The following is a 27,565-nucleotide window of genomic DNA, read 5'->3' as shown; positions in this document are numbered from 1 at the left end:
GGCTTTTTAGCACGGGCTGGTGTGTTAATTTGTGCAAGCAAAATGCAAAATATTAATACAATTGTGAACAAATAAATAATATAAATACTGTGCTTGACGCAAACGTCAACTTCGTTAAATGTATTTAATGTATTGCAAATCTATCGATTTTTAGAAACGAAGTTGCAAACTAGCGGTGTGTCTGTGTGTGTTTGTATGTTTATGCGTATGTGTATGTAAGCTTACATACATTTGTATGTATATTCTTATGTACTAATAGAAAACTCCAGCCATTAAGAAAAACAGCAAAGGTCCATAGCAAAAATGTCTGCGACGGCTGCCAATTTTTTGGGGATGGACCTTATCTCATCACTGCCAACTGATGTACGCGAAAAGCTAGCCGAATTGGAGTTGGAGCTATCTGAAGGTATCAAATTTTAATTGTATACATGAAATTTAGATTAAGTTTGCAACGCAATAGACATATTAATTAATAGTTTTATATGGTCATCAATATAAATAAACGGTGCTCTTTCTCTATCCGATAATATCGATAATGTAAAATTGGAACACGATGTACTCGTAACCTGTCATGGGTAACATCAGATATTTCCACTAGGAAATTACCGCAGACAGCAGTCACTGCGGGTAGGCAAGAGGGGCTGAGGGGTGGGGGGTCTTTGTCATCGCGCCAACCCCTTTAACTGCTATTCATATAAAGCGTCTGCTTGTGTGCGGTTTTGTGGGATAAACGACATGTGTCTGCACGTTCATACATACATACATATGTGTACATGCATGCCTGCATGTGTCGTATGCGCTTGCATGATTACAGATGAGCACATAGCACATATATTTTTTAGGTTTGTATGCGTCTGATGATATGACATGATGATTATTTACATAAATATATACATATATATATATATATATAACAGATGGGTTCTTCAATTCTTTTGAGAGGTAGTTTAGCCTAATATGCGTATGTGGATACATACATAGCACAATCAATTAATAACGATACACTAAGGCATATCTGTTAGGTGTGGCTTATCAGTTTGATGATAACCCAAACCCGGGTTCGGCGTATGTAAATAAGCTAGATATTTTGAAGAGTAGAAAATAGTTTCATTTCTGTGATTGTTTATTTTAAGTAATGATATATGGCAAGGAATTGGGTCATATCATATCAATTTCGTGTAAATTAAAACTTATATTTGACATTTTTCAGGGGACATCACACAGAAAGGATATGAAAAGAAACGGGCCAAGTTATTGCAACCCTATCTTAAGAAACAGGAATGTAAGTATATAATGTTGTTGTCCATTCTGATTTGGCCAAATGAGTTTATTAACGGAAACAACGTGATTATTAATAGTAAACGATGTGGAAAAGGCAAAGAACTTGCCGCCACCGCCATACTACAACATAAAAGATACCAACAATAGCAACAACAGCAACAATAGCAACGTCAACAGCGATGGCGTCATCATTTCTAGTGAAGGCTATAGTTATGTGACTGAAGTACCTTCATTACCCTCATCACAACAAAGGCATTCCAAAAAGTCTGACTTCCACCAGCCTAGCTCAGCCATATCAATATCATCATCATCCGCAACGCCTCAGGGCGGATCTGGTGCACCTGGCTATGAGAATATGCGACCGCAAGGCGGTGCCGTCGGCGATCCCGGCTATCAGAATACCCGCGAACCCAACACCTTCCAAAACCATGGCGCACATCCCCCATCAAACAGTAGCCAGCATCGGCAACGCCGAACACAACGTAAAGTAACGCACAATGAGAAACGATATCATTCCGGTAGGTCGATTAAGAGAGAAGCATTATATTCAATTATCTAATTGACGCGTCTCTTTTGAATAGAGGTGCGCCAGGAAGCTGTACAACAGGCACTGGCTGCGCTTAAGAGTCGACCAAAGCCGAGCCTGCCAATGCCCTCTAAGCGCAGCTCTGTGCTTAATCGGAGTCCCGGGTGCAACGATGAATTGGATTCATCCAGTGATGACGAATCGATACCAGAGGAGCTCATTTCACCCGACAAGGAATATAATTATCCGCGTGATCATATAAGTAACAGTATGCTGCCTCCGGAGCCAATTATAAAGCCGCCAATACGTGAGTCATCCATGAGCGCACAGCAACAGCATTTACGACACGATGTCAAGCAATCTCAAGCGCCAATCCAGAAATATCCATCGTCGGGCAGCGCCGCCGAGCGACGGCCACCGCAGAATTTACCGCCTCTGGTGAGTAGCCCAGACGAAACGACTTCATTATTTATGTTCAGTTATTGCTTTGTGCTCAAGTCGATTGCTCACAGTTTAAAATTAACAAAATACAATTATGAGCGCTAGCTAGACGAATTATTGATGACCCAATGACATGTGCTAATGCACTAGACAGTTAGATAGACAGCTAGTTAGATTTATATACATTTAGAACTTTGTTTTCAAATATCTTTTTGCTCCGTGCGCAGCCCACATCGGACACTTCGAGCACAGACTCCCCACCAATTGGATATAAACGGGATCATGAATTTACTGATAAGGCCTATAAACAAAAGCATTGTAAGTATATCGCTTTCTCCAGATCCAATTTCATTTTAATCACTTATCAATTTCTATATTCCGTTTAGTTAACGCACCAGACATTACACAGTTTAACAACGCACACCGCATCGCTGATCGGGTTACACGTTATGTGAACGTCTCTCAAACGGAGCTGAATGAAACTGATGCGAACGGCAAATGGAAGGTTTCGGCCAAAATTCAGCAGCTGTTAAACACTTTGAAGCGACCCAAACGACGACCGCTGCCCGAGTTTTATGAGGACAATGACATTGAGCTGGAGATAGCCGCCAATCCCAAGGATCCGAATGCACCCAAGCCCGAGGGTAGCACCATGACTCCAGTGCAAGGTGAACAGCTCTCGATACCAGCCGGCTTACCGCGCACACTGGAGTGTGCGCTCCAACGCTACGGCATGAATTCCTTTAAAAGCTCAATGGCCACCGTCTTGGATCCTAATGGTAAAATTACCACAACACTGACCTATGGCAAATTGCTATCGCGTGCACAAAAGATCGCCTACGCGCTGTCCACAAAAATCTTTAGTAAAGGACCTGAGCAGGTGACACTGAAGCCAGGCGATCGTGTTGCTCTGGTCTATCCAAACAATGATCCCTTGAGGTAAGTTTTTGATCTGAAACACTTCTTCGGCCCCATATAATATTCTGGAGTATTTCTTTAGTTTTATAACAGCCTGGTATGGATGCATGTTTCGCGGCTTGGTGCCGCTGCCAATTGAATTGCCGCTTTCAAGTTCGGACACGCCACCACAGCAAGTGGGATTTTTACTAAGTTCATGCGGCATTACGGTGGCTCTAACATCGGAGGCATGCCTCAAGGGACTGCCCAAGTCGGCAACTGGCGAGATAGCCAAACTGAAAGGCTGGCCACGCCTACAGTGGTTCGTGACCGAGCATTTGCCCAAGCCACCCAAAGATTTCAATGTGGGCAATTTGCGTATTGAAGATACGGCTGCGGCGTATATTGAGTATACAACTGATAAAGAGGGCAGTGTAATGGGTGAGTTCCTAGTTCAGAAGTTTATAAACAAATGTGCTTAGCCTCATAGTCTGGCTCTTGTGATAAACTGCACGCTTTTCAATTGATTTCTTTTGGCATTAAAGTTAACTGACGTCGACTCATTCAACTCTTCTCCTTTCAGGCATTACTGTCAGCCGAGCTGCCATGATCAATCATTGTCGTGCATTGACAATGGCCTGCCATTACACTGAGGGTGAAACCATAGTCTGTGTGTTAGACTTTAAACGCGAGGTTGGCTTATGGCATGCCGTTCTCACATCCATACTGAATGGCATGCACGTGGTATTCATTCCGTATGCTCTGATGAAACTGCGCCCATCGTCCTGGATGCAGCTGATAACGAAACATCGGGCTTCGTGCTGCCTGGTGAAGAGCCGAGATCTGCATTGGGGCCTATTGGCAACAAAGGATCATAAAGATATCTCATTGGCTTCGTTGCGCATGCTGCTTGTTGCCGATGGCGCCAATCCCTGGTCGTTGTCATCGTGCGATCAGTTTTTAAATGTATTCCAAGCTAAAGGCCTGCGATCAGACGCTATTTGCCCCTGTGCCAGCAGCTCTGAGGTGTTCACAGTCTCGCTGCGTCGACCGGGGCGCTCATCTTCAACTGGTTTCTGTCAATCGGCGACTGGACGCGGCGTATTATCCATGGCCGCACTCTCGCACGGTGTGGTTCGCGTTGACAGCGAAGATTCTTTGACTTCGCTCACACTGCAGGACTGCGGCCAAGTTATGCCAGCCGCACAAATGGTAGTTGTTCGCTCAGAGGGCGCACCGGTGCTCTGTAAAACGGATCAGGTGGGGGAGATATGTGTGACGAGTGGCTCAACTGGTGCTAGTTACTTTGGACTCGATGGCATGACAAATTCAACATTCAAAGTCCAACCCCTCTTGGAGGATCCAGAGCAGCCGAAGGAGAGTGGCGGCACAATTGTGAGCAGCCCCAAGCCAATTAGCGAAGAATACTATGTCCGCTCAGGCCTCTTGGGCTTCCTGGGACCCGGTGGTTTGGTGTTCGTGTGCGGCTCACGTGATGGCCTGATGACAGTCACCGGTCGCAAGCACAATGCAGATGACATCATTGCCACGGTGCTGGCCGTCGAACCCATGCGCTTCATCTACAGAGGACGCATTGCTGTATTCAGCATTAAAGTATTGCGCGACGAGCGCGTCTGTGTCATAGCCGAGCAACGGCCCGATTGCTCCGAGGAGGAGAGCTTTCAATGGATGTCGCGCGTACTGCAGGCTGTTGATTCCATACATCAAGTTGGCATTTATTGTCTGGCACTTGTGCCGCCCAATCATCTGCCAAAGACCCCGCTGGGCGGCATACATTTGTGCGAGGCGAGGCGTCGCTTCTTGGAGGGCTCCCTCCATCCGGCAAACGTTCTAATGTGTCCACACACGTGCGTCACCAATCTACCAAAGCCGCGAGAGCTGCATCAAGGTGAGCGATTGTTTGCTTATTTGGAAATACGGCTAGCATATAACCTATTGTTAATCTATTGGCTTTGTTGGTTCCTATCTGTGCTTTCTTTATACATATTCGTATCTGATAAAAATACAAATATTGTTTTCCTCTTTTTTATTAATCACCAACAACAAACAACTACAACTACAACAACAATGAAATGCTGCGGTTGCTTCCCACTATGCCCACTACAATAAATACGCACCACTAATAAACAACAACAACAAACAAACAACAAACAAACAACAACAACAACAATTACTACTACTACCACACTCACCTCAACACTGTATCACATATACATAATACAAAAAACAATACAATACCTATACAAATACCATCAAAATATGTCAACAACAACAACTAATTGCATTGCTGTGCTTTCAAATTAACAAAATTCACAATTAATGCATTTGCATACGATCTATATAACTCATACTGTTAATGCGCATATCCAATCGAAATCCTTGTACAAAAACAACAATACCATTCTACTACTAACTACCAAAAAAAAAAAAAATAAAATAAAAAATAAACCAAAAAGGTGTGCAAACAACTGCAAAACTAAGCTCAACATCTGGCTGTGGTATTACAGACACGGGTGTAGGACCCGCCTCCGTCATGGTTGGAAATTTAGTGCAGGGCAATCGTTTGGCTGTTGCACACGGACGCGATGTGGGCATGGCTGAAGATGGGGAGCGTAAGGTAGGTCAATCGCGCGCTAGTTAAACTCACCAAATTCCTAACTAATTTATCAATTTATGAACAGCCCCAATTGATAACGGGTGTTCTGCGTTGGCGCGCTAACACCTCGCCGGATCACATAATATTTACATTGCTCAACTCAAAGGGTAAGACAGAGTCCATATTGAATGGATTTCCTTATCTAAGACTTTATATATTTCCGTAGGCGCCATAGCAAAAACGTTGACCTGTTCTGAGCTGCACAAACGTGCTGAAAAAATTGCTGCCCTGCTGCAAGAGCGTGGAAAAATTGAACCAGGTGATCATGTTGGTAAGTTTGAAATAGCTCGAGATCTTCTACACAGACTCAGACTAAATACAAGTTTCATCTTAAATTTCTAGCGCTGATATTCCCACCTGGCTTGGACTTGCTGTGCGCCTTCTATGGGTGCCTTTACCTTGGTGCAATACCTATAACAATTCGGCCACCGCATCCACAAAATTTGATAACAACTCTGCCCACTGTTCGCATGATTGTCGATGTTTCGAAAAGTGGAATTGTGCTCTCTATACAACCGATTATTAAGTTACTAAAGTCAAGAGAGGCGGCATCATCAATTGATCCGAAGACCTGGCCACCCATACTCGATATCGATGATAATCCCAAGCGTAAATTGGCTGGCATAGCAACGGTCTCGTTGGACTCCAGCGCTTATTTGGATTTCAGTGTATCGACTTGTGGTCGTCTAAGCGGCGTCAATATAACTCATCGGTAAGAAGTGATCAAATTAATCTAAGCTGCAATAATCTAATTTTCCATGTTTATGCAACAGATCTCTGTCTAGTCTGTGCGCCAGTTTAAAACTGGCCTGTGAGCTGTATCCATCCCGTCATGTCGCCTTATGTCTGGATCCATATTGTGGCCTTGGCTTTGTTATGTGGACTCTTATAGGCGTATACAGTGGCCACCATTCCATTCTGATTGCCCCCTATGAGGTGGAGGCCAATCCCAGTTTGTGGCTCTCAACGCTGTCGCAGCATCGCGTGCGCGACACATTTTGCTCGTATGGCGTTATTGAGCTATGCACTAAGGCATTGAGTAATTCGGTTCCATCGCTCAAGCAACGCAACGTGGATCTGAGATGTGTGCGCACATGCGTCGTTGTTGGGGAGGAGCGTCCGCGCGTGACACTGACCCAACAGTTTTGCAAATTGTTCCAGGGCCTCGGCCTGAACACACGCTGTGTATCAACGTCCTTTGGTTGTCGCGTTAATCCAGCCATATGTGTTCAGGGCGCAAGCTCGGCTGAAAGCGCCCAGGTGTATGTCGACCTTAGGGCTTTGCGCAATAATCGTGTTGCATTGGTCGAGCGAGGTGCGCCCAATTCGTTGTGTTTAATTGAATCGGGCAAATTGCTGCCTGGTGTAAAAGTAATTATAGCAAATCCAGAAACTAAGGGTCACTGCGGTGATTCACATTTGGGTGAAATTTGGGTAAGTTATTATTTAACTAATATAGAAACATTTTAATGGCAAATTCCTTTTCCATATTTAGGTGCAAGCTCCGCACAACGCTAATGGTTATTTTACTATTTACGGCGATGAGACGGACTACAATGATCATTTCAATGCCAAACTGGTCACGGGTGCCACCTCGGAGATGTATGCACGCACCGGATATTTGGGCTTCTTGCGGCGTACCGAATGCTCTCAGGCAGCCTCCATATTGGACGAGACCACACCAAGTGTAGCAAGTCGTGACAGTGATACAGAGTCATTGAACTCAATGAGCCAATTGCAATTAAACTTTTCAAACACTTCGCTGGGCGGCAACTCGGAGCATAGCCTGGTGGGTGGTGCCGTTAATTCCAGTGATCAGGAATTGCACGATGCTGTGTATGTGGTTGGTGCTCTGGACGAAGTGATTTCGTTACGGGGCATGAACTATCATCCAATAGATATTGAAAATTCGGTATTACGCTGTCATAAGAAAATTGCCGAATGGTAAGTTCTAGATTATAGCTTGCAAAAGGAACCATTAAAACATTCCGACTCATTTTCATCTCAGCGCTGTGTTCACTTGGACCAATTTGTTGGTTGTTGTTGTTGAACTGGATGGCAACGAATCGGAAGCGCTAGATTTGGTGCCCTTAGTCACAAATACGGTACTGGAAGAGCATCAGCTGATTGTGGGCGTTGTTGTAGTCGTTGATCCTGGTAATTGCAGTTTATATACTAAATCAAAATGTTTGTTTCATGCATTGAAATTCTTCCATTTTAGGTGTTGTGCCCATTAATAGTCGTGGAGAGAAGCAACGTATGCATCTACGGGATGGTTTTCTGGCTGATCAGTTGGATCCCATTTACGTAGCATACAATATGTAAATAGTATTATAGCGCTAAATCCTGCGCCATCCAAATGTATGACACACAAATATTTATTCATCATCATATAATGACTTTTCCTTGTAATCATGAAACACATAACAAAAGAACACAATTAGATTTGCATGATTTAGAAGTATTTGACATCGACAAACAAACAAACAAAGAAAAAATAACCGAAACGAAATTGCTTCATCCTTAAAAACGACATTAAATCATAGTTGATACAATTACCACACTGACTCTCCTTATCCAAAAATGCCCAAACTCAATGACACTTTATGTATAAAAGTGACGACAGCAGAAAAACACAATATTAACAACTTTCTTTATGAAATGCAATAAACAATTTATATAAATAAAAAAATTATAAGATGACTAAATTCTTATGTAGGATTCAATGGTTTGGTAACCGCTTGCAACTCGGTGCCGTCACTGATCGTATGCGTGCCGCGATCATGCCACCAGCGGCATATTATAGTGCGACGTCTGCGTACGACCAGAAAGATAAGCATGATCCAGAGGCCTTGAAGTCCATTTATCATATCACAGAGCAATAAATAGACTAAAATGAAAATAATACATTATTTATTATATTTTGACATTATTTAATCATAGCGTTACCTTCGTTTCCAGGCGAGTAGAACGTAACTATTTCGAAAAGCCAGGCTAAGATGATGATAATGCCCAACAAAGCTACACACTTGGCGCTGTTAACGAAGACAGAGTTTATTAATTTATAATCTAGGACCAATTTAATTTCAAGCACATACTCTTTTTTAACATCCTCGTATTTCTGCTGATCAAATGGGCGTATGGGATTCGCATTATCCTTTTCATCGTCATTGGCACGCAAATAGCCGTTGGTTTTGATGCGTTGAAAGCCAAAGAAAGACATTACCATTACCTAATAATAAAGGAAGAGAGTTTATATTAATATATAGGTATTATAGAATTATATATTATAATACTCGTTCATGAAATCAAAAGAGTATATTGGTTTTGCGGAATCTTTGTCTTGCTGTTCTTATGAACGCAAAACCTGGAGGCTAAAAAATTGAAATTTGGAGCAAATAATCGTTGGTACACTTGTCTTATAATACGCCTCATAGAGCCATGGTATATACTATAGCTGATCTCAGAGAAATTCTATTGTTTAAGCTGCTAGAGACTTGGAATTTTGGAGTTGGAATTTGAGTTAAAGCCCCAAAAACCACAGAGATCTCAAAATTGCATTGTCGAATATGATTTTTGGAATACATTTATCTATAAACAAGTTTTATGCAGTCCGAGATGTCCAACTGCAACATTCGTGAAACTTACCAGAAAGCTAAGACCCAACAGAGTCGAAACGGGTGGTATGAAGTAACGCTGTGATTCTCTAATGGATTCCGTGAGTCCCTGCTGGAAATATGATGGCATGCCCTGCAAGCCCTTCTGCACGGTCAAGGTAACTAGGATAGCTGGTCCAACGATGGCGAATGCACAATAAGCGCCAAAATTCACAATGGTCCACGTCTTATTGAACTGAATGTAGCGCGGCAGCTTGTACCAAATATTCAGCAAAACATTGCAGCAAATGCAGAAGAACCAGAAGAAAAAACTCAATATGAAAAACTGTATGACATAGCCGATGAAGCCGCCGGATGGTATGTCATAGATGTGGACCATCGAGTGCACGAAATAGCCGCAGGCCAAGCACAGCGACATCATGGCCAAGGACCAGCCGTGCAGGTTGCGCAACAGCTTCAGCGTCAGGTGCAAATAGGTAACCAGCAGCAGGCAAGGCATGCTGATTAGCATCATAATGGCCACAATGACCACCTTCGCCTTGGACACCTCCTCCACCTGCGTTATGCATATGAAGGCCAGCAAATGGCCCGATTTGTCCTGGTCCAGGCAGTAATTTTGCTGCACAGTATAAGACTCGTTGCCGTTCTTGTCGATGATCAGGAGCGAACCATCTTGCAGGACAAAAAATAGATCTTCTGTATCTTCGTATTGAAACGAGCTGAAAAAGTTAACACTGCAATGAATACAAAGAGTTACAGAGCACCAAAAAAAAACCACAACAATAACAACAGATATCTTAGATATATGTATATATATATATATATATATGTATATATATATATATATAATTCCTGATGGAAACTTCTGTGAAGTCTTCCGGAGCTACATACCTATTACAGGGATTGCCAATTTCGATGGGCAATTCTGTTGGGATTTCCAAGTCTTCAATGCAATTGTCATAGAGCACCGCACTGATGACAGTTGGCTCAAAGCCCAGCACGGCATTATCGCACATTGAGTCGCTCTGGTTTTCACGATAAAAATCCAAGTTTTCGCCCAGTGGACAGCATTTTTGTATCCTGGAGCTAGACGACGCTATGGGCTGACTTCTCGACTTCTCGCGCTGTGAACAGTCCGTGGGCTGAGCTTGTTTCCGGACAGCTGTCAGCACGGGCGCCCGTGTGCTCGGCACTGTTGTTGTGCTCCTATTCTCTATCGAATCATTTGACATTGGCGTCGTATAAACATCGATGGAACTTGTATTGCTCAATCGTTCCCATGTCGTGCCTGTACTATAAACAAATGGTAGTTCAATTAAACGGTACACCAAAGCTAACAAAGCTAAGAACCTGTCAGTGGCCAGTACATCCGTAACACTAGAAACATCTTCGGCTTTGGCTAGCATCAGAATAATGCAGAGGTGTGTCACAAGACTTATTTTTACATAATATTTCCAACATTTTGTGACCATTTTAAGTGTATTGCAATATTTATACTATTTTCTCTTGTTAAATGTAATTCTGTTAATGTTAAACTGAAAAGAAAACAATAGAAACATTATTTTAAAGCAAATTACAAATTAAGGTTATTATCATTTATCATCATGATCATTAGAATCAATATATATAATATCATCATGTTCATTATGACTTAAAAATAAACTAAATGAATATAATTATACAAAGTTATAGTCATGAAAATCATTATTATTAATCATTATTATTAACATCATTATGATCATCATGATAACTATAAAAGTCGTTAGGATTATAATATTTTTTAAAAATCAAACCATTATTTAACATTAAATTAATTATAAATAAAATAGTAGTTAACAATAAATAAACTAATTCTACAAAAATAAATAAATAAAATTTTAAATAAAATATTTAAAACTAATAAAATGAGTACTTAAATTTATTTATATATATATATATATATATATATATACATATACATATATATATACATAAATTAATATTTGTGTTTTATTTTCTTTTTATTTTTATATATTTTTTATTTTATATATCTTTTTAAAATATACATACATATATATTTTATATTATATAGATATATATTATGTAATTATTTTTATTTAATGTTTTTTATAATTTTTTGTGGTTTATATATATATAAAATATTAAATAAACATATATAAACAAAATATTTTAAAAACAGTTAATTTTGTATTAAAAATACTTTAAACAAACAAGCGAATACTTAAAATAACATTAATAACTAAAGTAATAAAGCAAAAACAAGTACATAAATAGTAAATAACAATTATTTTTGTATATAAATTGTGCATTGCATTCCATTGCATTGCACTGCACTGCACTGCACGGCACCTCCGATCCATACCAACTTAGGGAGACGACTGAACAAGAGCTGTAGCGAGCTCTGCCTTTTATAGCTGACCGATTTTCACTCAGACTTAAACAGAGCTCTTGAGCGGAGTTTGCTCTTTTTTATGCTCACTTACTTTCACTCAAGAAGTAAAAAGAGTATATTGGTTTTGTGCATTACTTAAACAGAATATTTAAAGTCAATAGACAATCTCATTATTACGGTTTTCATCTTAATTATCATTAATTAAGATTATTATTATCATTATGAAGCTCGGCACTTGTTTTTCTCGCTGTTACATATTTACTCAAATAGAGCTGAGTTGCTTTGGAGTTAGTTTTCATATGCTCTATTTAAGCAATGCAAATACAACGATTAAGATGGACAAACAAAACGCAGATGACCAATTAGACTGAATTTAACGCCAGATCAAGTGCATATGTGAGTGTCTGTATCTACGTTACGCGCATACTTCTGTTATACTGTTACAAATGTACATACATACTTCTGCAGAAAACAGTTATAATCAATGGGTTCAGCGTAAAATTAACGGCTATCAAGAACAATGTTCTTGCTTGTATTATCTTTTACGTGTCTACTCCAATTATAAGGCGCGTTCACACTTATGACGTCATATTAATGAGTGTGTGCTGATCAGAAATTCTTGTTATTTTGTGAAGAACAGCAGTAAAATTACTTATGACTTATACATGCCCGACATACATTTGTATCGGCCATATATAAATGAAAACATTTTTCTTTAAATGCAATGATAAGCAGACTGACGACTCCACAGAGTAGGGGAGACATTGTTGTTATTGTAATATAAAACTAATAATAGCGAAACACAGGCCACAGTTGTTGCTTGCTATAATAACTATAATAACGTATGCACGAACACAGGTGCAAGCCAAAAATTCAACATTAAGGGAGACAGGTGTGTGTATGTATTGGAGGTGAATCTTTATATGGAACTCACATGTCAATAAGCCAAATCGTTTTAGTTAACACAGTTGATGTATGTGTTTGTATATTATCTGAATATTATCTCCACTAATATGACAAATTATCGAATAATACTTATCAACGTAAGTAAACGTTTTCTTACACAATATCGTTTCGAACATTTAACACCTTATTTTGAAAACGCAACCGATGGGCGCGCACAATGAAGTAATACTAGCGAATAAATGCGTCCAGCACATAAGTGCTGTAGGCGCATAGCCGCTGATAAGATAACGAAATATAATCGCAGGGCTACAGAAGCCTTTAGTATTTTTAACACAATTTTCTAAAAATAATATGTATTTTTAATTTATAATTCTTACTTCTAAGATATATAACTAAGTTTAATGGAAATAATGCAACGATACCGGCGTAGTCGTCATTCGATTGCCAATTTGAAAAATTAGGATCTTATTAACTGATATCGATAAGAAACCCGATTGCAGCACTGCGTATAACGCTCATGCAACCATGTACAATATAGTACGTTAAACGACTACTAGATGTCGCTTGCGACATTAGCAAATGAAAGACGCGCTGTGATTGGTTGACTGTACGCTATTCGGGTTACTAGTGCAGAAGTAAAATGTAAGGTAAAAGTCGCTCCAACAGTTTGCTTAAGAATAGTTAAATAATATTAAAAAATAAGTATTGCAACGCGTTCGCAATGTGATACCAAGTTTAATGGGTAAATGGCATTAAATATAAATGTCAATTGTGCTAATCTCACATAACTGTGGCAGTCTGTAAAAATTTTTTCGGTTTTATAAATGGCGGACAATGTGCGTTGGCTTCAGCTCTATAGACACACGCACACTCACTTATTCAATTACACATACAGACACGAACAATTGTGTGTGTCGAGTACCTAGCACTACGTTAAGTATTGAGAATGTATAATTTGGCAAACCTGGCTCAGGGCAAAGCATCCTTAACTGTGTGATTTGTGCGTGTGTGTGTGTATATTATTTTGGCGCCATATATGCAATTAGCAAACATTTTTAATATTCGAATTGTAAACAAAATGTTATTTCTATGAGATTTTGTGAATTTTATCGATTTTTTCTGCACATGTACATGCATACACATATGCGTCAATACAACTGTATGCGCAAATGAACGTGAGCGAATACCAGTTACAGTTGATGTTGCATTTACCAGTAAATTGTTTTTGTTTTAACAAACTTTATTTTTGTGTTTCTAGATAATGTGCGTTTTTCGAGAAGAGCTAAGAAAGAAATAAATCGTATTTGAGATACCAGAGTACGCACACACGCTAACACTTTCACACACGTACGTACGATAGTTTTAAGCAGAAAGTGGGTGGCGAAGGCATCAAACGCAATAACGACGCAAAGGCTGATCAGAATATAATGAGTGGTCGCGGTAGCCGGAAGCGTGGACGCCCGCCAAAGACGCCAAACGAGCGCTCATCGGGACGTTTCAACTATCATCTGCTCAAGAAACCAAAATATCTCAGTGAAGGTAAATCCCAGCCAAGCACTCCATCGGCGTCGCGCTGCATCTCACCACAAAGCGATGAATGCAGTCGCGGCAGCCACAACAATCGCAGCGGACGCGGTAGCGGATCAAAAAGGGGCCGTGGACGTAAATCGAACGCTCACGCTAACACCAGTACCAACAATTATTCAGGAAGAAAAGGTAAATATATAATAACAAAACAAAGGAATAGATTAAAATAATGTAAACATTGTAATATTGGAGCTAAACATGAGATAACGATAATAATACCATTATGATTGTTATACATAGATCATTATCACTAAGTAGTACGTATTTGGGGTGAATATTAATGGACTCAGCAGTCTGAAAAAAATCTGTCAAGCTTTTTTTATACGAAAGCAAATTGTTAAAACTCCATTCCGATTGACAAGTAAAGTAATGTGCTATTGTCCTCGATTTTTGAACGAAATTGTACAAATTGTAATTAGTTGCAAGGCTGTTAGTCTTCAAAAGGAGTCCAAAGAGAATAAAAGCGAGGAATCGGTGACAAAAATCGATCTTTTACGTTCGATTTTTTCATTTAACGACTCCACCAAGTCTGGTTTAAAGCCAGGAATAGGTCTAGAAAGAAGAAGAAAGGGGTGTAAAATGACAGGCATGAGCTCTGGTCGTTTAAAGGGTAAATGTTGAACATATAGGCACAGATATATATATGTATATATATATATAATATATATATATATATTGATGTTATGTATTGTATTGTAATTCTAATTGTTTTCCCGTCTAAAATTTGTGACAGGTTTCGAGTCGGAGTATCATTACGGCTCGGATTTCGGTGATTCGGATGAGGAAAAAACCGATAATGAAGATGATTTGCTACTTACGCCTAGCGATGATGAAAGCTTGGATGCTGCCAATGAGAGTGAGTCCGAGTTTTCAGTCTGCAGTTTTACACAAAATGGCTTAGGCCGACCACCGCGTCCGCCCAGCCCGGAGCCAATTTGGCTGCAAGAAGGTCGAGAATTTGAGCCACTTCAATTGCCCGACTCGTCTGAAGATTTATTTGTAGACAATGCGCATGTTTTGCGCGCTGTAAGTATTTACGAAGTATTGAGACGCTTTCGTCACTTGGTACGACTTTCGCCTTTCCGATTTGAGGACTTTTGTGCTGCACTGGTCTGTGAGGAGCAGAGTGCACTGCTCACGGACGTTCATATAATGCTCCTGAAGGCGATATTACGCGAGGAGGACGTACAGGGCACACATTTTGGGCCGCTCGATCAAAAGGATACTGTTAATATAAGCCTATACCTGATAGATGCCATTACCTGGCCAGAAGTGTTGCGCAGCTATGTGGAAAGTGACAGGGAATTCGATCGTAACGTTTACAAAATACTCAGCACTGGCGAATATCCCTATACAGGCGTCGAACATCGTCTGGTTGTGCTGCAGTTTTTGGCTGATCAATTTCTAACTGCCAACTCGGTGCGCGACGTGATGGTGCAGGAGGGTCCCATACATTATGATGATCATTGCCGCGTTTGTCATCGCCTCGGCGATTTATTATGTTGCGAAACCTGCCCCGCTGTCTATCACTTGGAGTGTGTCGATCCGCCTATGAACGATGTACCTACAGAGGACTGGCAGTGTGGCCTGTGTCGCTCGCACAAAGTCTCTGGAGTTGTCGATTGTATTCTGACGCAAGAGAAACAGGGCGTCCTCATACGTCACGATAGTCTCGGCGTGGATCGACATGGTCGCAAGTACTGGTTTATTGCGCGACGTATTTTTGTAGAGGATCAAATCGACGGTGTTACTTGTTGGTACTATAGCACGACAGCAAAATTGGAGTTGCTGCTGAAGCGTTTGGATGCAACAGAGCTGGAGACTCGACTTGTTTCTCAGCTGACTGACCGTCAGGAAGAAATAGAGCGTCAGATGAAGCTAACCGAGTCGCTCACCAATGAGCACAAACATAACAAGCGCACCTTATTAGATCTAGAGAACGAGGCTACACAAGAATTACTCGAAAAGGATTCGTCCAATATTTCAACAGAAGAAAGTAGCGATCAAGCGGGCGAGTCCGCTAAGAAAGCTGAAGATAGTAAAATGATAACGCGTCAAAAGACAAATCAATTAAACAGCGGCACACTCTATTTCAAACTGGGCATGGAGCAGGGCTTTAAGAACTATGTTAACCAGTACGCCACCAATCCCATAGCACTAAACAAGCCGCAACGCAATGAGGAGCGCGATAAACGGCGTCATCTCTCCCACAAATTTTCCCTGACAACTGCCTCCGATTTCAAATGGATTGGCATTACAATGGGTACATGCGACAACATTATCACAACACTACGTCAAACCCTGCTTAACTTTGAGTCGAACATAGCTGCGTCCTTCATGAATAGCAATTGGCTGACCAACAAGAAAATGTGGAATAATGCTGTAATGAATGCCAAACGGGCCACAGATTTCGCGGCTGTTATGCTGCTGTTCCAATCGTCGCTGAAGAGCGTCGTCTTTGCCAATGTGTGGCACGAGCAGCTTGGGCACATGCATCTGCAGCGGATCACAAGCGGCGAGCGTGAAGAGCGCAAAAAGCAGGAGAAGCGTGAAAAGCGTGAACGTGACGATGAGGAGGAGCGAAATCGTCTCGCTTTTAATTATATCAAATATTCGCTGGGCCTGAAGCATCAGGTCTGGAAGCAAAAAGGCGAAGAGTATCGTGTTCATGGTCAATGGGGTTGGCTCTGGCTATCCAGCAGTCGACGCTGCGGCGTTCGTGTCCGGCGTACACGTGCCCAGCCCTTGACACACAATCGCATCTATGTACACTACACGTTAGGTGAGGAGAAGAACGTCAATGAAGTTATCCTCGTTGATCCGCGAACTCAGCGCTTCATTCAGCAGTGTAAGACAGTGCATGATGCGGGTCAGGTGTGCCATTATTTGCCCGAACAGTACACACACGTAAATATTGTCGAGGACGTTGGTGAGCGGGTCAATGGTGTTATTGATGTGAGCAAAGCATTGTGTGAACCAGGACGAATCTATTATCCAAAGGTGGCGCGCAAATGTCGCCTGGATGATTTGCTGGAGCGGCGCACCAAATTGGCGGAGGTCGAGAAACAAATTTCTATAAAATCGGATGCGGATGGTGATATCAAGCCACTTTTAATAACAACAACAACAGCTAATGGGACAGGCAGCCATAAGCAAACGTATCTAGAGAAGCGTTTAATGCGCCTCACAGAATCCTCAGGCAGGAGTATTCCATCCAACGTTAACTTAGATCTCGTCAACTCACTAGCCAAGCAAATACAAACAGTGCGTTTGCAGTTCAGTCAACTGAATCGCTACGCCAAGACCTTCCGCTGCTATACGAAGGAGTGCAATACGAATTCAAATGCTGTTTCGCAGATTACTCAGAACACGTGTTACTCCCCTCTCTGCCTACAGAAAGCACGGGCCAAGAAAGAATTGTTGTTGCTGCTGCGCAAGGCACACACAGCTGGCAATGGCTCGAAGGAGACGGTGGCAGCGATTTTGGGTGCAGTGAAAAAGCCGTCCATACTCGAACAGAAATTAACAGAGGGTAAAAAGGAATCTGTCCAATTGGCCATCGATGAGTCCGATGATCACAAATTACACGAAACCGAAGCGCCCCTCGACTTGCTGCAAGACTGGGAGCAGGCACGCGCGCATGCAGTCACCTTTAGTGATCATTTGATCACAGGTTGCCTACTGAAAGAAACCGAGAATACAGAGAAGGTGCAAGTCAAGGAGGAGCAAAGTACAGCAAGTAGTCTGAATCCGGACTCAAATACTCAGGACTCCGACAAAATGGACTACATTGAGAATATGGACGTGTGCAGTAATGTTGAAATAGAGAGCACAGAAGATTCACTGACTGTGGCAGCGAGTTCAACGGCAAATATCGACGATATTGATATGTTTCCCGGCTTGCGTCGCAAGCGCACACTGAAGCCTAAGAAGGCATATATTGGCACCAAAGATGTATTAGACCAAACTTTGGACAAAGATATACCGCTCAACAAGCAAAATCGTAGATTTCCCATTACTCAACGTCCTGTTAAACGTGAGGATGTCACCAAATATGAGCGCGAATATTTTGAAAATGGCAATGAACGTGTTTACTCCTCAACTTCACCCAGAGGTCGCGTCTATCTGCTGCGTGATGAGTCCAAATTGTATGAGCAATCTGTGAAAGCTGATGATAAGACAACAGTTGTCAAGAAGGCAAATTATGCGCGCTATCCGCTCATTTCCAATTTCCTGACCCATAAGCAAAAGCGTAGTCTTTTGGTCTTGCCACGCTACGAGCTGCTTAAGCTATCCCGTCTGGGCGGTAAAGCGCCGGCTAGTGGCTTTCATCATGCCGCCAAAAATAACTGCATTTGGCAATACCAGTGCTCTAGGCCTCTGTTCCGTACATGCTGGTCATATCGTACATCCAATGCCACAACTTTGTCGTGCATAGCATTGCAGTTGCGAATCCTATGGTCTTGCTTACGCTGGGATGATATGATTGCCAAGCCGCCATCCGCTGATGGAAAGCATCAGGTTACAACAGAGAATGAAATCGTGACATTAGAACTGCTTAAATTACGGCACGCCGGTCGCTATGGTGAGAAGACGAGTTATCTCCGACGCAAGGTTGTTATACCTTTGGAGATGCCAAAGACTATCAGGGGTAAGTAACAGCTTCAATTTGATAGATTTCATAATTAAGAATTGTCAACTTCCTCAGAGGTAACTTCAATCCGTTCGGGTCTGCGCAAACGAAAGCGCGCCGAATCCCCCCAACCGACAGAACCACAAATAAGCGAGGAATGGGTGGATGAGGATAAGCTTGAGCTGTGGGAAATCAAGTTTATTGGCGAGAAGCAAGAAAAGGCACGCTTAGCCACTGTGACACGTTCTGTGACTTCGCGGCAACTGGAATCAAGCAATGGCTCCGGTTCTAGTGTGTCCGCCATTGGCAGTCCAGGCGGTGGACGGGTTCTGTTGGCACCAAAACCTGGCGAAGATGTCAAGGATAAAATGGAACAGCAATTGAAGCTACAACGGGCAGCTCATCAACAGCGTAAAGTAATTGGTGTCAACGAAGTCACGCGTTCATCAACACCTGGTAAATATTTGAAATTCATAATTTAATAAATTGCTAATATAATCAAATGCTTGCAGTTAAAGGACAAGTGATTGGTAGTAGACGTGTGATAGTCAAGAACCCGGATGGAACAACGCGCATCATACAACAAGCAACCACACAATTGGCTCGCAGTTCAGCATCAGCAGCATCGTCAGCAACAAGCCCCTCGCCGTCTTCGAATGCATCGCAGGGCAATGCCACATCAACGACACCCGCTTCCACGCCACACAAAGTACAAATTATACGTGGACCCGACGGCAAAGTGAGCGTTCGTGGACTAAATCCAGGACAGCAGCTGGTGCAAATGCCAGACGGCAAACTGCATGTCTTAACGACAACAACATCAAATGCAGTGACATCAAGTGAGTGCATCAAACAGTTGTTATTTATCTTTATTGTTGTATATATAAATTCAATTCATGCGTTCAGGTGTCAAGGGTAAACTGCCAATAAAAACACTGACTGCGCCGGTAGCATCACATGCGCTGCCAACAGCGACGGGTGCTGTAAATGCAACATCTCCAGTGATCAAACAAATTGCAGTAAAACATGTTAACATAGCTAAATCACCGGGTGCGCAAACCCTTGCATCATCTCAACGTGTTACTCTGCCTTTAGCACAAGTGAAAAATAAATTATTGCTTGCGCAGCAGCAACAACAACAGCAGCAACAGCAGCAACAGCAGCAGCAGCAGCAACAACAACAAACTGGTCAGACCAGCACAGCTTCGCCAATTGTTCAGAAGCTTGTGCCGAAAGTTGTAACAACTGCTTCGCCGAATCAGCAATTGTTTGTTCAACCTGGCTCAAAGTTGCTGGTCACACAAGGTTCGCAAGGACAAAAGGTTATCATATCTGCATCACCAAGTCAACAGCAACAGCAGCAAGGCACTGCAACAGTACAACAGCAGCAAATTGTTCAAGCACAAACAATTCAACAGCACATCCAACAGCAGGCGCCACCACAGCAACAGCAGCAACAAATTGTGGTTAACCAGCAGATGGGCAGTCAGCCTACACAAAAGGTGATACAGCAAATTGTTAACACAAGCAACGTGCAGCAGCAAATTGTTGTTGGTGGGCAGCGCATAATATTGAGTCCTGGTCAAACGATCGTTACGCAACGCAATGTGCCGCAAAGTCAAGCCCTGCAAATGGTACAGCAGCAAATACAAACACAACAGCAGCAACAACAACAACAACAGCAGCAGCAACACATCGTACAGCCACAGCAACAATATGTGGTGCAAGCCAATCAAACTGTTCAAACGACACCCACAACGCAAACAAAATTTGTTAAACAGGTGGTGGTGCAACAGCAGCAACAACAGCAGCAGCAGCAGCAGCAACCACAAGTGATCGAAGAGAAACCACAGAGCAGTACTACTGAAAACGCTGAGACAGCCACACAACAAGTGCTTGTACCCAACTCAACGCTGGCTCAACAACTGGCGCAAGGCAAATTGCAAGTGGCAACAATTAATGGACAGCAAGTCATTGTCAAGCCGTTGGGCAACAATCAAGCTCAAATCGTGGCACATATTAAACATCAGGGCGATGGCAATGCCCATATTGTGACGAACAATGCCACGCCCGCCGTAGCCCAAGCGAGTCCGCAAAACTCACCTGCTAAACAGACGCAGCAGCAAACTGTTGTGCAACAAAGTCCACAGCAAGTCGTTATACAGCAACAGCAGCAAGTTCAGACGCAACCACAACAACAGCCGCAGCAGCCACAGCAGCATATTGTACAGCAAGTGGTACAGCAAGCGCCAGCACAACAGCCCTTAAGTGTTGAAGAGAGTCTCCTGCAGAATCAGCCACCTGGCACAGTGATCAAGTGTGTGACGGCACAAGTATTGCAAACGGAGCACGGACCACGTATTGTGCTGCAAGGACTTGTGGGCAATGACTTTACAGCACAACAACTGCAGCTGGTGCAAACGCAGGTGAAGCAACAGCTAATGAAAGGTAAATGCTCAATATACTATATATCGCTAAGTTGCACACACTAAAATACTATATATCTTTTGTCATCAGCCCAAGAATCTAATGGCAAGCTAGGCGTTTTAGGCCCTACAAAAATCTATTTAGCCGTGCAGCCAGAAACAACGGCACAATCGTCACAGCCGCCGCCCCTAACGCCCGTGCACCAAACGGCGACACATCAACAAGTGAGTAGCTTTTAAATGCAAAAATCATATAGGGGCGAGAGAGAAAACGCGCGGAACTCTTAAGCACTTAAATAAAACGTAGGCAGCGCTTAAACCAACCAACCAACCAACCAACAAACCAGTCGACAAATTATTCAAGACACATTGTTATATCAATAATAATTTAAAATATAATTTTAAGTTAACATTTACCAGAGAACAAAACGCATGTTGCTATGATTTGGAGTAATTTTCATTTATCAATTTATTTTTTATTTTCCTTTTAATTTTTACTTTTGTTTTGGTATCTATAAATTATTTGTTAATCCTCGAAAAATAGTTTACACATTCCACTGTGGAACGTGAGAAAAGCGTGATTTAAGCAATTGCCCAACGAATAGTTCGCACAACAAAAAGGCTTAATTTTGCAATATAATTATTTGTCAACTAATTCTCCAACATACAAACACAGAAAACGTACATAATGCTACACACATACACACACACACACCTCTACATACACAGACACACGCACACATCTATAAATATATACAGACTCTCATTAATAAATTATATATTGTGCAGTTGGCGAATATATATTCTAGAAACGTGCATTTTCTTCAACAAATTTTAATTATCATTTAAAATATACACGTATTTATTTAATTTGTTTAATTTTTAGTACCTTTTTTATTATGTTTATAATTAGTCATGTAATTTTAATTTAATGCCATCTAAATACTTATCGTTAAGCTTAAGAGAAGAACGAAAACAAAAACAAATAGCAGATAGTTGATAATACATTCAGCACATTGGTTCAGCCCACACCTGAGCATTTCAACTGAGTTTGTTGTCGTTTTTTTTTACCTTTACCTTTTAGCGAGCAATTTAACAGACTGTGACCGTAATTTTTAGCGACCAGGGCAAAAGTATTAGACAAACGACGCGTGAAATGCGTGTAGAATTTTCTTGCCTAGATTTTCAACATTTTTGGTTTTATAACTATCTATCTCTATTGTCTATGTTACTTGTAATGTATGTAAAGCGCTTTTTGCAATAAACGAAATGTATTGAAATATACAAAATAACGATGACCAATCCTGTTTCTTTTCATACAATATACTCAAGAGCAGATCAACTAAAAACATAAATGAAAAAATATATATAATATATATATTATATATATATGTATATATATATATATATAGCTGTACATTTATTAATTCTCACTTCTTATATTGATAGATTCTACTGAGACACAAAACAAAAAATAGAAAAATAAATTTATAAAAAAACAAATCAAAATAAAAAAATTATAAAACAAAATAAGTATTTTGAAAGCGTAAAAAGTTGGGCATCACTTTAATTCAATTTTTTATTTTCAATTCAAAAATCAATTACAAATTTATTAAGTTTTTTTCAATAATTTTGTAATATTTGTAATTTAAAACCAAAATATTTTATGCATTGTAAATATTCTAACATAAGATAAAAAACAAACAAAATTGCAGCAGAAACTGTGTCGCCTAACTGTTAATTCGAGGGGTTAGCCAAAAAAATTAATAACCTCACACTACCTGTAAACACCTGTCACACACGCTCAAAAATGGACGTCCAAAAAGAACAACCAAAACGCGTAATTCAATTTCATTTAAAACTAATAACTCTTAAGGCTTTGACACGCATATATTTTCTCCATATTTTCAAAGCCCCTTCCTTTATTTTCTCTATATATAATATATATAAAAAAAAAGAAAACCTAAACAAACTAAGCACAAATAATTTTATTGAAACTGTGGTGCGTAAATTTTTGTTTCTGAGTTAGTTGGATGATTATTTGCAAATTGGCCTTTGTGTTGACAAAAAGCGCTCGCTTTCTATATATATATAATGTATGTATGTACGTATGTATGTATGTATGTGCATACATCATACATATACATATTCATATGCAGTAATTCAAAATGTATGTATGAAAAGAAATCGTTGTAATTCCCAGTGTAAGCAAAATATATATGAAAAAAAAAACAAAACAAAACTCGATTTACATATGTTAAAAAAAAAACAAAGACTTTAATCAGATATCAGTTGAATTAGTTAACAAAAACAGAGACCGAACTAAATTTGTTGTTTCCATGGCCAAATTCAAATTTGCTTTAAAAAATCTAATAAAAACAAATAAAAATTTATATATATATTATAAAATATATATATAAATATTGCTGAAGAGATTAACCCACACACAGAGTTTTAGTTGGCTGACTTATAATACATATATATATTATATATGTATATATATGAATCGGAGGCAGTGCTGGTATTTTAATACCAAATGGCAAAAAATAAATAAAAAACGACGAATTTCTACCCCTACGTCCCGCGTAAGCGCATGCAAAAAAGCTATAAAGAATATATATATATATCTATATATATATATGAATTAATAACACAAAGGCTTAACCATATTTGTAATCATCTCATCTAAATCGAAATAAATTTTTACACTTTAAAAAAAAAACGAAAAAAAAACGAAAACTTAAATACCAGAGTTTCACACACACACACACTAACAAAAACACGCAACGTATCAGACAGTCAGTCAATCAATCAATCAATCATAGCTCATACTACACGAAGCTACACGAAAAGACGTTCAAAAATTAAAACATTTTTGCCGCAATTTTCATAATAAATATTTTAAAAGCAAGCTTTTTTTTAAAGAACTAACTTTGTACCATTAAAAATCAATTTCGAATACCTTTAAAATATATAAATCCATGCTGCCACTACTTAAAAAAAAACCAAACCAAAAAATGAAAACAATCCAAAACGTTATCAAATGCATTGCCTAAAAAAATCCGTGTGTCAACAACTACAACTCCCAAAAAATGAAAAAAAAATATCACGTGTTAATCTCTTCGTCAAAAACCAACTACTACAACAACATCTCAACCACAAACTACTACAAACCATAACAAAATCGTAAAAAGGTTGCCTGGAATAAATACTACAACTGATCTCTGATTAAAGCCAGGTAGGTGCCTTATCATATCTACCATTTAACATACCTTAATTAGCAACTATCGACATAAATAACTATAGAACTATATATATATATATATAAATTAGTTGAATATTGTTTGGTGTAAATAATATGATGTTATACGATATACAATTAGGTTGGTGGCATCTCAATTGTGTACGTTGTAAGCTCGAATTATGTTGTGCCAGGCGGTGATCAAGCTAAGCCTGACAACAATGATGATGACGATGAAATTATTGTTGTGTGCAGTCCGCCGCGTAAGAAGGAAAAAGCTCTAGCAACAGTTTCCCCAACAATCGCTGAAACACCAAGCGAAGCCACTGTGACGTTGGCTAACCCAAGTGATGCGGTTAGCGCGGATGCAAGTAATGATGATGCATGCAACAACAGCAACAGCGACGACAGCAGCAACAACAATAACAATAACAATAACAACGATGACAACGACAACGATAACAACAGCAGCAACAATAATGAAGTTAGTTTTAAGTCAGAGGCGGAATGTGAAGAGCTACCTGTAGTTAATGAACAATCTAATCATGATCATATGCAGAAATTAAATGAATTTGATAGTGCTAAAGCCGTCAATCGATATATATTGCAGACCAACGATAACACCAGCATCAACAGCAACAACAACGACAACGACGCCACCGCGCCTTCAGCTAATAATGAGGAGGCTGCCCCAGCCAACGACAGTTGCTCCGCAGCAAACAGCACAAGTGCCTCTGGCAATGGCATCGAAGTCGACCTCGACTCCAGTTGTCTTGCCCAAGCTGATAAGCATAATAGCATCACAACAACAACCACCGCCACCACCATTATCAACAACAACAACAACGGCAGCAGCGGCAGCAGCAGCAGCAGCAGCAGCAGCAGCAACAACAACAACAACAGCAACTACAACAACAACACAGCTGGAGCAACTGCTACGGAGGCGAACGTAGACTATGCCGTAGTGGCATCATCAGGCGATCTCTGTGCGACATCCTTACTGCAAGGCAGCGAGAATGAGCGAACCGAAGATTTTGTCGTAACCAGCGGCTACATACAAGAAAGTAAGCTAATATATCAAGTAAATCACTTGACTATATACTCATCTAAGAAAAATCTTTTATAGCTATAACAAATGTACTCAATCAAGGCAATCTGAGTCCAGAGCTGAAGGAGAAATTGGTGAACATGCGCCTGAAGCAGGAGCAGCAAAATTCGCAGAACTTGGGCGAATGGACGCCATCAGCAAATAGATCGAATTCTATAAGTGAATGCGCCAGCACCTCTAATCGCCGACGCACTGCTTCGCGGCATAACAATAACGACGATGATGAATGGAAGATACGTACACCGTCTAAACGTCATCATGGCTTGCCCACCGTTAGCCAGAATAACAATAGCGCAGTTAAAAGCAATCGAAAGCCACTGCCTTTGGAGGATGCGGCAAACCTGAGTGAACCCAAGCAAACGCAGTTGGAACGCCATAAAGACTTGCTAAAGAAGAGCATCTTGCGAAAACGTTCGCTGCTCGAACGCAATTTACAAAATGAAATTCGCGAGGAAGTTGAGGCCAAATCCAATCGGCATGTGCGGGCCATGAGCACAACAACGCCAGAGAAGCCAATCGAAAATGAGCGCACGTCAGTGTTCACTGAGCGTCTGATGGATCAAAATACAGAGCTCAAACGGTTAGTAGAAGTTATAAACTTGTTTTCTATGGCGAAACTATAAAATATCAATTGAATTGCAGGCACAGCAAGCCGTCAATTGGCCGCAGTCTTGGCGCTGAGCCGACAACACTGCACAACAGGCACGGAGTTGGTCGGCCCAAGAAGTTGACTCGCAAGAAGGAGAAGCTATATTGTATATGCCGCAAACCTTATGATGACACCAAGTAATGCAATGCGCAGTGCATATATCTTATAGTACTTATTAAATTAAATTTTTTATAATTATAGATTCTATGTTGGTTGCGACTTGTGCAGCAATTGGTTCCATGGTGATTGTGTTAACATTACCGAGGAGGCGTCCAAAAAGCTAACGGAATTCATTTGCACCGATTGCCAGAAGGCGCGTGAAACTCAACAACTTTATTGCAGCTGTCGGCAGCCTTACGATGAATCACAATTTTATATTTGCTGTGATAAGTGCCAGGACTGGTTCCATGGTCGTTGCGTTGGTATTGTCCAAAGCGAAGCGGAGTATATTGACGAGTACGTTTGCCCGGAGTGCCAGCGGAATTCGGATGCGAATATTGCAAATATAAAGAGTCTAACGCAGAGTGAAGTTATTGAACTCAAAAGCTTAATCAAGCAAATACAGGTAACCAGTCAATTAGCTTTGAAGTCAAGTTAGTTTTGTCTCTGACCCAACAATTATATTTCTCTTTTGCAGTCCCACAAAAGTGCCTGGCCATTTATGGAGCCGGTTGATCCGAAAGAGGCACCGGACTATTACAAAGTGATTAAGGAGCCTATGGGTATGCTCTTCTATATTGTTATATAAACTGTAAATTTTAGTCTAAAATCTTCGACTTGCTTCTCTCATGCACAGATCTCAAGCAGATGGAAACGAAACTCGAATCAAACACCTACAGTAAGCTCGCTGAGTTCATTGGCGATATGACGAAAATCTTTGATAACTGCCGCTATTATAACCCAAAGGAGTCCTCATTCTACAAGTGTGCTGAAGCACTTGAATCGTTTTTTGTACAAAAAATCAAAAGTTTTCGAGAAAATGTTGTTGGTCAAGGCAATTAAAAGTCATTGGAACGAAGCTTTGGCTGTTCATACAATTGGCACCGGTTGCAATGGATTTAGTTGGGTTCATCACAACCATTATAAAAAGCAAAAGAAAAAGCAAAAAAAATAATGATTTTATATAGGTAAAAATAAAAAATAAATACTTTTACTACAATTAAATTTAAATATACGTAGAGGTT

At 40.6% G+C, this 27,565-nt stretch overlaps 3 protein-coding genes across 8 annotated transcripts; 2 read left to right on the top strand and 1 right to left on the bottom strand.

Moving 5' to 3' along the window:
* The first annotated feature begins 9 nt into the window (after positions 1–9).
* Positions 10–8,488, top strand: LOC111596507 (disco-interacting protein 2). 2 transcript variants are annotated; one of them, XM_023310770.2, is made up of 16 exons: positions 10–406; positions 1,211–1,282; positions 1,359–1,799; positions 1,863–2,245; positions 2,476–2,566; positions 2,635–3,187; positions 3,249–3,586; positions 3,729–5,054; positions 5,674–5,783; positions 5,848–5,929; positions 5,989–6,093; positions 6,165–6,534; positions 6,596–7,256; positions 7,318–7,766; positions 7,831–7,979; positions 8,044–8,488. In XM_023310770.2, exons 1-16 carry the CDS (start codon positions 304–306, stop codon positions 8,145–8,147), a joined length of 5,337 nt encoding a protein of 1,778 aa, XP_023166538.1. In that variant the 5' UTR covers positions 10–303; the 3' UTR covers positions 8,148–8,488. The 2 variants fall into 2 exon arrangements, with proteins under 2 accessions (XP_023166538.1, XP_023166537.1); XM_023310769.2 differs by having other exon boundaries at positions 5,623–5,783.
* Positions 8,489–8,524: 36 nt separating this feature from the next.
* LOC111596509 (probable G-protein coupled receptor Mth-like 14) lies at positions 8,525–10,936 on the bottom strand. Of its 2 annotated transcripts, none has more exons than XM_030225286.1 (6): positions 10,790–10,936; positions 10,331–10,732; positions 9,471–10,173; positions 8,921–9,054; positions 8,772–8,857; positions 8,525–8,712 (listed from the first exon to the last, which is right to left on the bottom strand). In XM_030225286.1, exons 1-6 carry the CDS (start codon positions 10,909–10,911, stop codon positions 8,534–8,536), a joined length of 1,626 nt encoding a protein of 541 aa, XP_030081146.1. In that variant the 5' UTR covers positions 10,912–10,936; the 3' UTR covers positions 8,525–8,533. The 2 variants fall into 2 exon arrangements, with proteins under 2 accessions (XP_030081146.1, XP_030081147.1); XM_030225287.1 differs by having other exon boundaries at positions 9,471–10,158.
* A 2,375-nt stretch (positions 10,937–13,311) lies between these two features.
* Positions 13,312–27,508, top strand: LOC111598078 (nucleosome-remodeling factor subunit NURF301). Of its 4 annotated transcripts, none has more exons than XM_030225292.1 (13): positions 13,312–13,384; positions 13,996–14,453; positions 15,058–18,975; positions 19,033–19,413; positions 19,470–19,796; positions 19,864–21,405; positions 21,475–21,608; positions 25,235–25,688; positions 25,751–26,312; positions 26,375–26,518; positions 26,583–26,946; positions 27,019–27,103; positions 27,178–27,508. In XM_030225292.1, exons 2-13 carry the CDS (start codon positions 14,165–14,167, stop codon positions 27,381–27,383), a joined length of 8,406 nt encoding a protein of 2,801 aa, XP_030081152.1. In that variant the 5' UTR covers positions 13,312–13,384; positions 13,996–14,164; the 3' UTR covers positions 27,384–27,508. The 4 variants fall into 4 exon arrangements, with proteins under 4 accessions (XP_030081152.1, XP_030081155.1, XP_030081154.1 ...); XM_030225294.1 differs by having other exon boundaries at positions 13,359–13,379; XM_030225293.1 differs by lacking the exon at positions 13,312–13,384 and adding an exon at positions 13,399–13,479.
* The last annotated feature ends 57 nt before the right edge of the window (positions 27,509–27,565 follow it).

Source organism: Drosophila hydei, unplaced genomic scaffold (genome assembly GCF_003285905.1).
Source record: "Drosophila hydei strain 15085-1641.00,03,60 unplaced genomic scaffold, DhydRS2 tig00008128-arrow-arrow-pilon, whole genome shotgun sequence".
Lineage (NCBI taxonomy): Eukaryota > Metazoa > Arthropoda > Insecta > Diptera > Drosophilidae > Drosophila > Drosophila hydei.
This window is presented reverse-complemented; position numbering and strand designations above follow the sequence as displayed.